General features: G+C 51.9%; 1 protein-coding gene across 1 annotated transcript in view; it reads left to right on the forward strand.

Annotated features, from left to right (window-relative positions):
* Nucleotides 1-297: 297 nt before the first annotated feature.
* Nucleotides 298-17,222, forward strand: part of LOC147710242 (CD59A glycoprotein-like) — a 46,043-nt gene continuing 29,118 nt past the window's right edge. Inside the window, exons 1-2 of the mRNA XM_086919961.1 lie at nucleotides 298-397; nucleotides 12,642-12,740. Coding sequence (XP_086776087.1) covers nucleotides 349-397; nucleotides 12,642-12,740 — 148 coding nt within the window. The 5' untranslated portion in view covers nucleotides 298-348. The remainder of the gene's footprint in view (nucleotides 398-12,641; nucleotides 12,741-17,222) is intronic.

Here is a 17,222-nt window from a genome sequence, read left to right on the forward strand (position 1 = left end):
CTATGTTCTCAGATCAAGGAGTTTGAACACTCTTTCAATAGCAATATGATGGTCTACTGTAAAATAGTCATTTTGCTAGCTTCCCAGGGCAAATTGTTGATTAAAAAAGCTGAGTCATACATTCTATTGTTGTAGAACTTTGGTTTGTCAGGTTGTCGGATGAGCCAGTCCCACCAAAGCCCAGAAAGGCATGTGGTTCTCAGAAGTTCCCTTTTGCCTAGAAGAGCCCAGAAAATGTGAAGCAACCTGCCTCCTTTGGGATTGGATTCCAGTGTAATTTGTCATTATTGTATCTTCCAGGGTTCCCCCGGAAAAAAAAGAATTTGAAATACTTCTAATTACCGCAGAATGAAGCTTACCGCTCTTCTTCTCTTCCTTGCAGTGGTTGTGTGCACAGGTAAGTGTTAGTTCAAACAATTTAGTTTAGTTCAATCAATCCATTCATTAAACCCTTTATCTGTTTGTGAAAGATGTTGTCTGTCTTCCTGTGAGAATACAGAGTGAAACCTTCCAGGAGGGATATTTTGAAATATTACTGATAGGTTTGGATGCAATTAAACATGGATGGCCCAGTCACTGGAATTTGAAAATCCAAAGCTCTTTCCTACAGAGGATCCTCTTGGGATCAAACTTTCAAGGCGACATTCATCTCGTGGGCTTTACACTGGGGACATTTCCACTGGCACTGAGCTTCACCAGCCCTTCCAACTAAACCACCCCACATACAACTCTCCTGGGAAGACACTTGTGCTTCTTTGCCACTGATCTCTCTGGTCATTGGCATTCTCAAGTGCACAGGACATTTGTACATTTGTACATGAACAACGGCAGGCCTGTTCGCCCGGGTCTCACTCTCGCTTCCCCTCTTCTAGCGTCAGTGGCGGTTGGATTGGCAGCGTATTTCCAGCTTTTCCCAGTCCATTGCCCAACCACAAGCAGGAGGATGCACCTGCCCCTGCCATTTCCCTGAGCAATGTCTGCAGTTCACAAACTGCTCTGTCAAAATGGCTGGCAAGGGAATCTAGGGTGCTGGTGGGGAGAGCACAGGTGGAGGATTAGCTGAAGAATTAGTCACCCGCTGCTGGTCTTGTTAGGGTCACGAGAACCAAGGCTGGGGTAGGAGGGGAGAGAAGGGACGAACATCTTATGAATAAAATATCAAAATATAAAATATAGGCAACAAAAAGATCGCAGAAAAAATATCGAGGACATAAATATCGACTTGCACATATAGAAAGTTTCTTAGGGTACTATTAGGAATAGTGAGATATCTAAAGGACATATTGAGCCTTCCCCACTGCAACTCTTTAACAGCCATCAATTTATGAATCAAACAGTGAGTCAGCAGCTGTTTTTTAAAAGTGCAGTATTTGGCTCCTCACTGGGTCCACTTACCATGTTCTGATAGATGCTACAACCACCCAGTGAGAGGCTTACACAAGAGGGAAAAGGCACAAGCAGTTGTGTGCCATTTCTTCATGTGTACATATTGCGAGCTAAGTGAAAAGTGTTCTAGTTCTTTTTTTCTACTTCACCTTACTCCAAGCTGTAAACTGATCATAAAATGGAGTTCACAATGGACACCTGATGAAGCACAAAATACATTCTCGGTATCACAACCAATGAATGTGGGTTTCACTTTTTGTTCTTGAAAACAATAAAAACAACTTGCAGAATATACATTTGTTCTTGGTTTCCCAAATGTTTTAAATGGGAGGTAAAGTCCAGTATGAGTAGAAATTGCAGCACACACCTTTACTACTAAATGTAGCGCAAAGATGCTAGAGACAATAAGTGTAGCTGTTGGTAATCCTATGGTTATAAACATATCTATTCTGAGTTCTTAGAATTAATTGTCATGCTTGTCATTTACCATATCTAAGCTTAATAACATTTAGTATGATGACACTTTCTAAATTAGCCAGTGTGAGAAATTGGGTTGTTGGTTGACTGGGATGCAAGCCATGGTCAAGCAACTGCCACAATCCCCGGCAGGATAAACCAGAAAAGTTACTAAATTAACCAGTGCTTAACCCTGGGTAGCTGGCAGGAAAGGCAGCCGGGGTAGTAAAAAAGTGAAAACACAACACAGGAAAAATCCCAAACCTTTTTTTTGGAAAGTAGTGTACATTTTAATACATTTTTTATACCAAAAAGACAAAAATCCAATCAGTAGAAACAGATTCATCAATTTTTACATGTTTAAGTGAAATATAGCACCTAAAAGTTCAACGCACCAACTGTGGAAATTTGTCGCAAGATTCAGAGAGAAAGTTGAAAGTTAAGGCCGACTTCGATGGACAGCGGCTCAGATACAAGAAGTAGATTGGTCCCGGACAGCGCTTACTTTGGGACTTTGAAAGGTTTTGAGAGAAAAGTGCCTGAGAACATTGAAGTTCAGTGGGCTACCCAGTTCCTACCTTAGGGGTGACATAGGTAATACAAGAAAGCTTAAGGCTTGGCAAGGGGTTTTAAATGCCAAGTCAACATAGAAGTGTGACACTGCATTCAGGCTGCGGCAGCAGGCCTGGGACAAGTTTTAGAGTGCTATGTAGGTGGGTGGCAGAATAAGTGCTGCGGGCCCCTTGGGTGCATCTAACTTACAGGCCCTGGATACATATTGTATACCACTCTACAAGGGACTTGCAAGTAAACTAAATATGCCAATTAAATACATGTCAATCAAACCATGTGCACAGTATCCAAAGGCGAACAGAAGCAAAAATCCACTGATACAGTTTTGTAACTTTGCCCTCTCAGGAACAGTCACGCTCAGTAATAATTGCCTTCAGGAGTGAGCGTTAGAGGGTTTTGTTTCCTTTTCAAAAAGTGTTTGGTGTTAAAATGTTGGCAGTGTCTCTCCACCTGCCCACCAGTTTAATAGTAAATAATCTCTGCTATTTAGTCAGAAGTCGCCTAACTGGCAGAGATGATGTATCATTCAAATGGACCCGCAGGCTTCCTGCTAGAGGAATTCAGGTTCATGGGCGTCCATACAGCAAAGAGTCAGGAGTTGTGAAAGTGACATCACATGCCCTTTGACCCCAATGCAATCACAGAAATGACCTTTATATGACCTTCGACCCACTGTCACCCTCCCCTCGGCTGTTTGTGAACTGATTATCTCTTTATCTGCAGCTCTTGGCTACCACTGTCTCATCTGCCTCTATGTAGCATCTCTCACCAGGCTTCCTCTCTCTGTCTGTCGGCTGTCCCTTTATCACTGGTGTCTGTCTTTATCACCTATCGCTTTCGCCTGTCTATCTTTCTTTCATACATGTGAATATCTCTCTCATACATGTCACCCTCTCCCTGATGTCTCCTTAACCCCTTGTTGATATCTCCCACTCATCCCCTCTGAATCTCTTGATCTCTCTCCATTCTCTCTGTACTGTCCTCACCCTGCTGTTCCTTTTGTTGTTTTACCCTCATGTTGTCTCAGTCTTTCCCCTTTTTCCCTTCTCCCTTCTCGGTTTCTTGCTCCCTCCACGTGCTCAGGGGCAGCAGGAGACACCGAGACAGCTTCTTACAGTGCTCTGCACCACTTTATACATTATTGTTTTTCCGGTTTGTTACTTTCCTCTGAGGTCAGGGGTCGCATCTCATACACACTGCTAGAGGTCGCAGAAGGCAAGCCTCAAGTCACAGCTGCGACCCCTGCCGGTCCTTAAATGACACCCATGTTCAGGTTTGACGTCAAGTCCCAGGACGCATCCCCGGTTCCTGGTACCGAGACGTCACATCATTAGGCCGAGGGTCAGACATTCAGAGTTTGATGGAAGAGGAGCTGTGAGGAGATGGAATAGAATGCGGGTGGCAGGGTGAGAGTGAAATACTGGGAGGGGGACTGGGGAGGGGGGAGAGTGGAGAGACAGGAGGAGCGCTGAGGGGGCTGCAGGGGTGAGAGAGAGGTGTCAGGCTGGTGGAAGGAGCAGTGAGGCCAGAGAGAGAGGGAGCAGATAGAGAGATTGGGGGAAGACCAGATAGACAGGCTCTATGAGAAGACCAGGAGGAGAGAGGCTGAGACTGGTGTGTAGAACGGAGAGACTACAGGGAAACAGAAGAGACTGTGAGTGAGTGGGGGCACTGGGAGGAAGAGGAGTCGGAGGGGGGAGAGCAGAGAGACTGAGGGGGCAGCAGAGAAACAGAAGAGACTGTGAGTGAGTGGGGGCACTGGGAGGAAGAGGAGGCGGAGGGGGGAGAGCAGAAAAACTGAGGGGGCAGCAGAGAAACAGAAGAGACTGTGAGTGAGTGGGGGCACTGGGAGGAAGAGGAGGCGGAGGAGAGGAGAGCAGAGAGACTGAGGGGGCAGCAGCGGAACAGAGCAGACTGTGAGTGAGTGGGGGCACTGGGAGGAAGAGGAGGCGGAGGGGAAAGAGCAGAGAGACTGAGGGGGCAGCCGAGAAACAGAAGAGACTGTGAGTGAGTGGGGGCACTGGGAGGAAGAGGAGGCGGAGGGGGGAGAGCAGAGAGACTGAGGGGGCAGCAGAGAAACAGAAGAGACTGTGAGTGAGTGGGGGCACTGGGAGGAAGAGGAGGCGGGGGAGGGGAGAGCAGAAAGACTGAGGGGGCAGCAGAGAAACAGAAGAGACTGTGATTGAGTGGGGGCACTGGGAGGAAGAGGAGGCGGAGGGGGGAGAGCAGAGAGGCTAAGGGGGCAGCAGAGAAACAGAAGAGACTGTGAGTGAGTGGGGGCACTGGGAGGAAGAGGAGGCGGAGGAGAGGAGAGCAGAGAGACTGAGGGGGCAGCAGCGGAACAGAGCAGACTGTGAGTGAGTGGGGGCACTGGGAGGAAGAGGAGGCGGAGGGGAAAGAGCAGAGAGACTGAGGGGGCAGCAGAGAAACAGAAGAGACTGTGAGTGAGTGGGGGCACTGGGAGGAAGAGGAGGCGGAGGGGGGAGAGCAGAGAGACTGAGGGGGCAGCAGAGAAACAGAAGAGACTGTGAGTGAGTGGGGGCACTGGGAGGAAGAGGAGGCGGGGGAGGGGAGAGCAGAAAGACTGAGGGGGCAGCAGAGAAACAGAAGAGACTGTGATTGAGTGGGGGCACTGGGAGGAAGAGGAGGCGGAGGGGGGAGAGCAGAGAGGCTAAGGGGGCAGCAGAGAAACAGAAGAGACTGTGAGTGAGTGGGGGCACTGGGAGGAAGAGGAGGCGGAGGAGAGGAGAGCAGAGAGACTGAGGGGGCAGCAGCGGAACAGAGCAGACTGTGAGTGAGTGGGGGCACTGGGAGGAAGAGGAGGCGGAGGGGAAAGAGCAGAGAGACTGAGGGGGCAGCAGAGAAACAGAAGAGACTGTGAGTGAGTGGGGGCACTGGGAGGAAGAGGAGGCGGAGGGGGGAGAGCAGAGAGACTGAGGGGGCAGCAGAGAAACAGAAGAGACTGTGAGTGAGTGGGGGCACTGGGAGGAAGAGGAGGCGGGGGAGGGGAGAGCAGAAAGACTGAGGGGGCAGCAGAGAAACAGAAGAGACTGTGATTGAGTGGGGGCACTGGGAGGAAGAGGAGGCGGAGGGGGGAGAGCAGAGAGGCTGAGGGGGCAGCAGAGAAACAGAAGAGACTGTGAGTGAGTGGGGGCACTGGGAGGAAGAGGAGGCGGAGGGGGGAGAGCAGAGAGACTGAGGGGGCAGCAGAGAAACAGAAGAGACTGTGAGTGAGTGGGGGCACTGGGAGGAAGAGGAGGCGGGGGAGGGGAGAGCAAAAAGACTGAGGGGGCAGCAGAGAAACAGAGCAGACTGTGAGTGAGTGGGGGCGCTGGGAGGAAGAGGAGGCGGAGGGGGGAGAGCAGAGAGACTGAGGGAGCAGCAGAGAAACAGAAGAGACTGTGAGTGAGTGGGGGCACTGGGAGGAAGAGGAGGCGGAGGGGGGAGAGCAGAGAGACTGAGGGGGCAGCAGAGAAACAGAAGAGACTGTGAGTGAGTGGGGGCACTGGGAGGAAGAGGAGTCGGAGGGGGGAGAGCAGAGAGACTGAGGGGGCAGCAGAGAAACAGAAGAGACTGTGAGTGAGTGGGGGCACTGGGAGGAAGAGGAAGAGGAGGCGGAGGAGAGGAGAGCAGAGAGACTGAGGGGGCAGCAGAGAAACAGAAGAGACTGTGAGTGAGTGGGGGCACTGGGAGGAAGAGGAGGCGGAGGAGGGGAGAGCAGAAAGACTGAGGGGGCAGCAGAGAAACAGAAGAGACTGTGAGTGAGTGGGGGCACTGGGAGGAAGAGGAGGCGGAGGAGAGGAGAGCAGAGAGACTGAGGGGGCAGCAGAGGAACAGAGCAGACTGTGAGTGAGTGGGGGCACTGGAGGAAGAGGAGGCGGAGGGGGGAGAGCAGAGAGACTGAGGGGGCAGTAGAGAAACAGAAGAGACTGTGAGTGAGTGGGGGCACTGGGAGGAAGAGGAGGCGGAGGAGGGGAGAGCAGAAAGACTGAGGGGGCAGCAGAGAAACAGAAGAGACTGTGAGTGAGTGGGGGCACTGGGAGGAAGAGGAGGCGGAGGAGAGGAGAGCAGAGAGACTGAGGGGGCAGCAGAGGAACAGAGCAGACTGTGAGTGAGTGGGGGCACTGGGAGGAAGAGGAGGCGGAGGGGGGAGAGCAGAGAGACTGAGGGGGCAGCAGAGAAACAGAAGAGACTGTGAGTGAGTGGGGGCACTGGGAGGAAGAGGAGGCGGAGGGGGGAGAGCAGAGAGACTGAGGGGGCAGCAGAGAAACAGAAGAGACTGTGAGTGAGTGGGGGCACTGGGAGGAAGAGGAGGTGGGGGAGGGGAGAGCAGAAAGACTGAGGGGGCAGCAGAGAAACAGAGCAGACTGAGTGAGTGGGGGCACTGGGAGGAAGAGGAGGCGGAGGGGGGAGAGCAGAGAGACTGAGGGGGCAGCAGAGAAACAGAAGAGACTGTGAGTGAGTGGGGGCACTGGGAGGAAGAGGAGGCGGAGGGGGGAGAGCAGAGAGACTGAGGGGGCAGCAGAGAAACAGAAGAGACTGTGAGTAAGTGGGGGCACTGGGAGGAAGAGGAGGCGGAGGGGGGAGAGCAGAGAGACTGAGGGGGCAGCAGAGAAACAGAAGAGACTGTGAGTGAGTGGGGGCACTGGGAGGAAGAGGAGGTGGGGGAGGGGAGAGCAGAAAGACTGAGGGGGCAGCAGAGAAACAGAGCAGACTGAGTGAGTGGGGGCACTGGGAGGAAGAGGAGGCGGAGGGGGGAGAGCAGAGAGACTGAGGGGGCAGCAGAGAAACAGAAGAGACTGTGAGTGAGTGGGGGCACTGGGAGGAAGAGGAGGCGGAGGGGGGAGAGCAGAGAGACTGAGGGGGCAGCAGAGAAACAGAAGAGACTGTGAGTGAGTGGGGGCACTGGGAGGAAGAGGAGGCGGAGGGGGAGAGCAGAGAGACTGAGGGGGCAGCAGAGAAACAGAAGAGACTGTGAGTGAGTGGGGGCACTGGGAGGAAGAGGAGGCGGAGGAGGGGAGAGCAGAAAGGCTGAGGGGGCAGCAGAGAAACAGAAGAGACTGTGAGTGAGTGGGGGCACAGGGAGGAAGAGGAGGCGGAGGAGGGGAGAGCAGAAAGGCTGAGGGGGCAGCAGAGAAACAGAGCAGACTGTGAGTGAGTGGGGGCACTGGGCGGAAGAGGAAGAGGAGGCGGAGGAGAGGAGAGCAGAGAGACCGAGGGGGCAGCAGAGAAACAGAGCAGACCGTGAGTGAGTGGGGGCACTGGAGGAAGAGGAGGCGGAGGAGGGGAGAGCAGAAAGACTGAGGGGGCAGCAGAGAAACAGAAGAGACTGTGAGTGAGTGGGAGCACTGGGAGGAAGAGGAGGCGGAGGGGGGAGAGCAGAGAGACTGAGGGGGCAGCAGAGAAACAGAAGAGACTGTGAGTGAGTGGGGGCACTGGGAGGAAGAGGAGGCGGAGGAGGGGAGAGCAGAAAGGCTGAGGGGGCAGCAGAGAAACAGAAGAGACTGTGAGTGAGTGGGGGCACTGGAGGAAGAGGAGGCGGAGGGGGGAGAGCAGAGAGACTGAGGGGGCAGCAGAGAAACAGAAGAGACTGTGAGTGAGTGGGGGCACTGGGAGGAAGAGGAGGCGGAGGAGGGGAGAGCAGAAAGGCTGAGGGGGCAGCAGAGAAACAGAGCAGACTGTGAGTGAGTGGGGGCACTTAGAGGAAGAGGAAGAGGAGGCGGAGGGGGAGAGCAGAGAGACTGAGGGGGCAGCAGAGAAACAGAAGAGACTGTGAGTGAGTCGGGGCACTGGGAGGAAGAGGAAGAGGAGGCGGAGGAGAGGAGAGCAGAGAGACTGAGGGGGCAGCAGAGAAACAGAAGAGACTGTGAGTGAGTGGGGGCACTGCGAGGAAGAGGAAGAGGAGGCGGAGGAGAGGAGAGCAGAGAGACTGAGGGGGCAGCAGAGAAACAGAGCAGAGTGTGAGTGAGTGGGGGCACTGGAGGAAGAGGAGGCGGAGGAGAGGAGAGCAGAGAGACTGAGGGGGCAGCAGAGAAACAGAAGAGGCTGTGAGTGAGTGGGGGCACTGGAGGAAGAGGAGGCGGAGGGGGGAGAGCAGAGAGACTGAGGGGGCAGCAGAGAAACAGAAGAGACTGAGTGAGTGGAGGCACTGGGAGGAAGAGGAAGAGGAGGCGGAGGAGAGGAGAGCAGAGAGACTGACGGGGCAGCAGAGAAACAGAGCAGACTGTGAGTGAGTGGGGGCACTGGGAGGAAGAGGAGGCGGAGGAGGGAGGAGCAGAGAGACTGAGGGGGCAGCAGAGAAACAGAGCATACTGTGAGTGAGTGGGGGCACTGGGAGGAAGAGGAGGCGGAGGAGGGGAGAGCAGAAAGGCTGAGGGAGCAGTAGAGAAACAGAAGAGACTGTGAGTGAGTGGGGGCACTGGAGGAAGAGGAGGCGGAGGGGGGAGAGCAGAGAGACTGAGGGGGCAGCAGAGAAACAGAGCAGACTGTGAGTGAGTGGGGGCACTGGGAGGAAGAGGAGGCGGAGAGGGGAGAGCAGAAAGACTGAGGGGGCAGCAGAGAAACAGAGCAGACTGAGTGAGTGGGGGCACTGGGAAGAAGAGGAGGCGGAGGGGGGAGAGCGGAGAGACTGAGGGGGCAGCAGAGAAACAGAAGAGACTGTGAGTGAGTGGGGGCACTGGGAGGAAGAGGAGGCGGAGGGGGGAGAGCAGAGAGACTGAGGGGGCAGCAGAGAAACAGAAGAGACTATGAGTGAGTGGGGGCACTGGGAGGAAGAGGAGGCGGAGGGGGGAGAGCAGAGAGACTGAGGGGGCAGCAGAGAAACAGAAGAGACTGTGAGTGAGTGGGGGCACTGGGAGGAAGAGGAGGCGGGGGAGGGGAGAGCAGAAAGACAGAGGGGGCAGCAGAGAAACAGAGCAGACTGTGAGTGAGTGGGGGCACTGGGAGGAAGAGGAGGCGGAGGGGGGAGAGCAGAGAGACTGAGGGGGCAGCAGAGAAACAGAAGAGACTGTGAGTGAGTGGGGGCACTGGGAGGAAGAGGAGTCGGAGGGGGGAGAGCAGAGAGACTGAGGGGGCAGCAGAGAAACAGAAGAGACTGTGAGTGAGTGGGGGCACTGGGAGGAAGAGGAGGCGGAGGGGGAGAGCAGAGAGACTGAGGGGGCAGCAGAGAAACAGAAGAGACTGTGAGTGAGTCGGGGCACTGGGAGGAAGAGGAAGAGGAGGCGGAGGAGAGGAGAGCAGAGAGACTGAGGGGGCAGCAGAGAAACAGAAGAGACTGTGAGTGAGTGGGGGCACTGCGAGGAAGAGGAAGAGGAGGCGGAGGAGAGGAGAGCAGAGAGACTGAGGGGGCAGCAGAGAAACAGAGCAGAGTGTGAGTGAGTGGGGGCACTGGAGGAAGAGGAGGAGAGGAGAGGAGAGCAGAGAGACTGAGGGGGCAGCAGAGAAACAGAAGAGGCTGTGAGTGAGTGGGGGCACTGGAGGAAGAGGAGGCGGAGGGGGGAGAGCAGAGAGACTGAGGGGGCAGCAGAGAAACAGAAGAGACTGTGAGTGAGTGGAGGCACTGGGAGGAAGAGGAAGAGGAGGCGGAGGAGAGGAGAGCAGAGAGACTGACGGGGCAGCAGAGAAACAGAGCAGACTGTGAGTGAGTGGGGGCACTGGGAGGAAGAGGAGGCGGAGGAGGGAGGAGCAGAGAGACTGAGGGGGCAGCAGAGAAACAGAGCAGACTGTGAGTGAGTGGGGGCACTGGGAGGAAGAGGAGGCGGAGGAGGGGAGAGCAGAAAGGCTGAGGGAGCAGTAGAGAAACAGAAGAGACTGTGAGTGAGTGGGGGCACTGGAGGAAGAGGAGGCGGAGGGGGGAGAGCAGAGAGACTGAGGGGGCAGCAGAGAAATAGAAGAGACTGTGAGTGAGTGGAGGCACTGGGAGGAAGAGGAAGAGGAGGCGGAGGAGAGGAGAGCAGAGAGACATAGGGGGCAGCAGAGAAACAGAGCAGACTGTGAGTGAGTGGGGGCACTGGGAGGAAGAGGAGGCGGAGGAGGGGAGAGCAGAAAGGCTGAGGGAGCAGCAGAGAAACAGAGCAGACTGTGAGTGAGTGGGGGCACTGGGAGGAAGAGGAGGCGGAGGAGAGGAGAGCAGAGAGACTGAGGGGGCAGCAGAGAAACAGAGCAGACTGTGAGTGAGTGGGGGCACTGGAGGAAGAGGAGGCGGAGGAGGGGAGAGCAGAAAGACTGAGGGGGCAGCAGAGAAACAGAAGAGACTGTGAGTGAGTGGGGGCACTGGGAGGAAGAGGAGGCGGAGGAGAGGAGAGCATAGAGACTGAGGGGGCAGCAGAGGAACAGAGCAGACTGTGAGTGAGTGGGGGCACTGGGAGGAAGAGGAGGCGGAGGGGGGAGAGCAGAGAGACTGAGGGGGCAGCAGAGGAACAGAGCAGACTGTGAGTGAGTGGGGGCACTGGGAGGAAGAGGAGGCGGAGGGGGGAGAGCAGAAAGACTGAGGGGCAGCAGAGAAACAGAAGAGGCTGTGAGTGAGTGGGGGCACTGGGAGGAAGAGGAGGCGGAGGAGGGAGGAGCAGAGAGACTGAGGGGGCAGCAGATGAACAGAGCAGACTGTGAGTGAGTGGGGGCACTGGGAGGAAGAGGAGACGGAGGGGGGAGAGCAGAGAGACTGAGGGGGCAGCAGAGAAACAGAAGAGACTGTGAGTGAGTGGGGGCACTGGGAGGAAGAGGAGGCGGAGGAGGGAGGAGCAGAGAGACTGAGGGGGCAGCAGAGGAACAGAGCAGACTGTGAGTGAGTGGGGGCACTGGGAGGAAGAGGAGGCGGAGGGGGGAGAGCAGAGAGACTGAGGGGGCAGCAGAGAAACAGAAGAGACTGTGAGTGAGTGGGGGCACTGGGAGGAAGAGGAGGCGGGGGAGGGGAGAGCAGAAAGACTGAGGGGGCAGCAGAGAAACAGAGCAGACTGTGAGTGAGTGGGGGCACTGGGAGGAAGAGGAGGCGGAGGGGGGAGAGCAGAGAGACTGAGGGGGCAGCAGAGAAACAGAAGAGACTGTGAGTGAGTGGGGGCACTGGGAGGAAGAGGAGGCGGAGGAGGGGAGAGCAGAGAGACTGAGGGGGCAGCAGAGGAACTGGCGAGGAGAGCAGAGAGACTGCAGTGAAAGGGGGCACACTGGGGAGGAGTGAGGACAGCAAGGGGGGGAAGAGTATAAACGGACTAGAATAGGGGAGAAAGGTGGCAGTCTGGGGGGGAGCAGGGAGATGGGGACAGTGAGACCAGAGGAAAGCAGCAGACGGTAGGAGACAGAGGAGAGACAGGGGGACCCTATAACTAAACTGTTGATACCAACACTATGTAAAACGTATATATTGTCGATCACTATATCGGCTTTTGGTTCCTCTCTTGGGGTGTACTCCCCTGATAGTCCGGCTAGTGTCCAGGTAGTGGGGCCTGGTATGTGTCACAGTCTTAGCTGTTTCCTCACAGCCTGCAGCCTCCTCACTTTAGGTCTTGCTGTGTTGCGTGTCTGGAAAGCAAGAGTTAATGAAAGAAGGCTCACGGGGTGGAAATAGCTGAGCAGATCCATAATGCTGTTTTACTGCATCTAGGCGAGGGAATTGGATTTTCTGCTATTTAATGCACAAAATAAATGCAATTTGCAATTCAATTTGAAGGGGTATACACCAGTAGTCTGTTCCACAATATACCTTGAATCAAAAGAAATTCTCTTTACATCAGTTCAGGAGATATTTATAAACCTATGCCAATAAGCAGAGCCTTTATAAACGGTAATAAACATCCTGGAAGTTCCACCAGGTGAGGCTATGGTCAGCCGCACTGAGGAGCTCATCTTGACATTGAATATTGAGGGAAGCAACACCGTTCCTCATGCGTCTGCATCCCACTCCAGCTCTCAAGACAGCTGCTTTGGCCCAAAATCAAAGGAAACTGAAGGAAAGAGGTGTGGAATATAATAATATAGACACGTGCTGAAAAACTGCACTCATACTCCATCCTAAACTTATTGGTAGTTCTTATGCTTTGCTCATATAGCTACAAGGTTCATATCATCTACATGCCTTCTTGTATGCCTCATGGCCTGTTTTTATGACCCATTGTCAATCTCTCCTCTCTCCTCTCCTCCTCTCCTCTCCTCTCCTCTCCTATTCTCTTCTCTTCTCTTCTCTTCTCTTCTCCTCTCCGCCCTCCACCTCTCTCACTCTCTTGTATTTCTTTCAGGTGAAGCCATAAAAGCCTACAAATGCTTCTTTGTTCCCCAAAAAGGCACAGAAATGAGTCTCAAATGTGTGGACTGCTTACAAATTTACAAGGGTTTCGGTGAGTAAAATAAACATTTAGATACACAATATTTTATTTCCTTTGTGGTATGACTGTGACATTGACCCCACACATTTAAAGAGTACAGTACGTTTGGTCTGGAAGAGAAATGGGTTATTTGTTTATTAGATACTCATTATTTACTTTCCAGGCGCTCGGGTGGCCTGTCATTGTTGTTGAATGGCCTGTGAGTTCTCAATGTCTGCCTTTTATTTTTAGACTCCCTCTTTAGCTGCCTGGTGACTGTTCATTGTCCACTTTAGGTGACAGCTTTGCTTTATCCCAGATCTCTCCAGTGGAGTCCAGTCCAGTGTTGTGATTTTGATCTATATTTGAGCCCTCCTGTACATCTACTGGGCCCATCACTGTTTTCCTGGCACTGGTGTGTCCCCATCAATGCTGGTTAATTCCACTCTCTTTTCAAACTTCTTGAACATTGAATAGATACAAGTCCTTCCCATGTATGGGAGGCAGATCCAGTCTGTGTTTTATTCATCCTGACAGTCCAGTGATGCCCACTGGGGACAAGGAGTCTTGTGAGGCCTCACCTTATTGATAATGAAAATGTAATCACAACCAACATAACAGCAGGGCAACGAGTTGTTTGTAGTGGCTGGGCAGGGACTGAAGATGGTAATGGCTGATGGGGCTCGAGGACCTTCAAAAACTGGCCTTGAGTCCTCCGTACCTTTGTTAGATTGCTCAGTCTCAGATACCAGAAGTTCCAGAGAAGCCACTGCTTCCTCCCACCATGTAGAGCTCTCCAAGCAATTATACTGGAGCAATCAACAAGAATCAAGTGGACAGGGGATTGGGGATTAGGATAGAGAAGAGACTGCTTCTGGTTTCAAGTGGGTATTCTCTGCCGTCTTCTGAGCGGCCATAGGGAGAGGTGAGGAAGGGACGACCCAGAATAGCCACCTCCCAAATACAAATCAACAAAAAATAAAACTTACCTCCGACCAACACGAAGGAGGGTTCTAAAGGAATTACCTATTTGGCAACAGCCTTCCACTATAAAACGCAGCCTTGGATGTTATTAATTTCTTTGACTGACCCTCACACACCTACCCAGGTTTCATGGTTCATTGTAGGGTCATCACAACTGTCTGACAGTATATTAGGGAGGTGAATGGGCTCATCGAGACGCTTTGTGAGCACTAAAGATGTCATGGTAAGCTCACTGCTGAAGAAGTATTAGATCTATGTGAAAAAGAGATACAAATATTTAATGTAGAAGCCCTCACCTACCTGTTATTCTGGGAAATCCACTCTGGGATAATAAAAACATAAAATTGAGACTCAAGGGGTTATAACAACTCCCTCATCCCGACTGATTTCATCTGTCCTTTATGGCCCTTTAGGGGTCAGTGGCCTTCCTCAGGACTGAGATCCTAGAGTTAAACAAACTCATTCACAATCAGAAAAAATATTTATTTTTGTGGTACTCTCTGTGGAGGCATCACTGGAGACAAAGGTGTACTTGTAAAATACAAAGAAGGGACACACATAAAACACAGATAAAAAACATCCAGAAGGCTGCTGTTATTCCTGAGGTACAACAACCATTGATCAGTCTCAGAAGACCAGAGTGGCAGAAGATATACTATCCGAGCACTAACTAAAATAGTGGACGGCTATTTCTAAATAGGTAGTTCCTTTTCAACCCTCCTTCTTGTTAGTCATACGTAACTTTTGATTTTTGTTGAAGAATACTTCAAAACAAACATTTTAAATAGATTAATAAAAGTTGCGATTAACAGCACTTTAAAACAATTAATAGCTTTCTCCATCATGCTCTAATCATTTTAGCAAATTACCCAACCTAGACACGTAGGGCCCGATTCACAAGGTAAACTTAGACCTGAAGTCTAAGTTTACACCTCAAATCTAAGGGTCCAATTCACGAAGGTAAGCTTAGACAAGATGTCACACACTAAGAAAGTTGCTGGCACGTGCTTTGGCCTTCTGCTGGGTCTTAAGCCCCTTCTGAAGTTTTTTTAGCCTTCCATACGTCAGCTAATTGTAGAGGCGACTATTCTCTCTCGCCTAAACTATGCCAGCTCTCTTCTTTTGGGAGCTAATAAAGCTGAAACTCTTCGGATGCAACGTGTTCAAAATACTGCAGCTAGAGTTCTGGTTGGTCTCCCGCGTTTCTGTTCTGCTACTGGCGCTATCCGCAGGTTGCATTGGCTCCCTGTGGAGAAGCGGATTCACTTCAAAACGCTGTGTCTATCCTTCAAGATAATGAAATATGCCAGCCCTAATCTGTTGAGTGACCTGCTTATCCCATATGCTCCCTCCCGTTGGTTGCGCTCGGCAGGACAACATCTGGCTGTAATCCCACGGTTCAAGCGCAGCCGGGCGGGCGGACGGTCTTTCCGCTGCCTTGCAGCTAGGCTGTGAAACTCACTGCCTGTACAGATCCGTGGCTTAGATTGCCTGACTGCTTTTAGGAAAGCTACTAAAACTTTTCTCTTTCCTGCAGTGTAATCTCTGGTTGTATGATGGCTAGCATGGCTTTAGATTGTTGTGTTTCAGTACCTTCTAGCTGCTAGCGCCGGGACGCTCCTTTGCTGGAGCAGCTGCGCACTATATAAGACTATATAACATAACATAACATATAACAAGGGTCCAATTCCCAAAGGTAAGCTTAGACCCGAAGTGTAAGTTTAGACCCGAATTCTAAGTGTAGGCCTGAAATCTAAGGACCCAATTCACAAAAGCAAACTTCGAATTTAGGTCCGTTTTATTTAAAAATGACTTCAAATAAACGGTATAATACAGCCTTAAATATTTACTTAAAATGTAACAATGATTCAGAAGAAAATCATCACATAGACAAGCTATTGCTATGCAGACCTGACCCAAGAGTGTAACAAAGTACATGCCAAACTGCCCTCACCCTGAACTGGAAAAGTGGGGCGCTTTCCCACAAAGTTAAGGGGAGATCTAAAAACAAAACTGTGTCACTAATTCCCCTTAGGTGCATATAACCCTTTACAGACGTTTTGGATTATTCACCCCTTAGTCTCCCAGGTAGACTGTACTCCATGAACCTAAGATTGAAACGCCATTTGTCTTTCTTGAAAAGAGACTTCGGTGTATCAAAAAGTTCAGAGAAACCTATCTTACTTATAGAATCCTTCACATTACTAACCATGGTAACCTCCGCGCGTGCTCACAGGATGGGCAATAATTAATAATTTCTTTGTTCAAGCCTGCCTCCTTGGAGGTCCAAATAGATACACAAAGCATTGGTGGAGCCACACACTAATTCAGAAATATACTGCAATGACAGCTCCAAATGCAAGAGGTAATGAGAGCTGTAGGTGGCACATAGGGACGACATGTGCAAATATGATTCTTCTCAATTTGTAGAGTCAAGTCAAGTCAATAAATTTATATAGCGCGCTACATACCCAGAGGGTCTCAAGGCGCTTGATGAATGGTGGGGACTTACTTGTCAAATATCCACGTTTTAAGTTGCTTTCTGAATGCTAGGTGGTTCTGAGTAAGGCGAAGGTGAGTGGGAAGTGAGTTCCAGGTTTTAGCTGCCAGGTAGGAGAAGGATCTGCCTCCCATGGTGGTTTTGTTGATGCGAGGTACAGTGGCAAGGGCCTGGTTGGAGGATCGTAGCTGGCGGGGGGGGGGGGGGGGGTGGTGTAGAAGGATAGTCGTGTGTTGAGGCATTCGGGTCCGATTTCGTAGAGTGCTTTGTGTGCGTGGGTTAGGAGCCGGAAGGTAATCCTCTTATTGACGGGGAGCCAGTGGAGGCTTTTCAGGTGACCGGAGATGTGTTCTTTGCGCGGGATGTCTAATATGAGCCTGGCTGAAGCGTTCTGGATGCGTTGGAGTTTTTTCTGGAGTTTTGCGGTGGTACCGGCGTAGAGGGTGTTTCCGTAGTCAAGTCGGCTCGTGACCAGAGCGTGGGTGACTGTTTTTCTAGTTTCGGTGGGGATCCAGCGAAATGTTTTTTTGAGCATGCGAAGAATGTTGAAGCAAGATGAAGAAACGGCGTTGACTTGTCTGTTCATCGAGAGTGAGGAATCCAGGATGACGCCCAGGTTCCGTGCGTGGTCCGTCGGGTTGGGTGCTTTTCCAAGGGCCTCTGGCCACCAAGAGTTATCCCAGGCGGAGGGGGAGGTGCCTAGGATGAGGACTTCTGTTTTGTCTGAGTTCAGTTTCAAACGGCTGTGCTTCATCCATTCGGCTACTTCTTTCATTCCTTCATGCAGGTTGGTTTTGGCAGTGTTAGGGTCTCTGGTGAGTGATAGGATCAGTTGAGGTGCAGGATTCGAATAACCCCACCCATAGGCCTGGCCGATCAGCAGGGACACACTGCACCTGCAAATCGATAATAAAGGCAAAATGTTTGCGTACCTTTGAGGCTGCAACAAGATAAACATGGCACCTGTGGATCTGGACATTTTCAGCAGAGCATATGTCAAGAATCTGAACAGTCAAATAGAGTTTCTAAGT

Source organism: Lissotriton vulgaris, chromosome 5, assembly GCF_964263255.1.
Source record: "Lissotriton vulgaris chromosome 5, aLisVul1.2, whole genome shotgun sequence".
NCBI lineage: Eukaryota > Metazoa > Chordata > Amphibia > Caudata > Salamandridae > Lissotriton > Lissotriton vulgaris.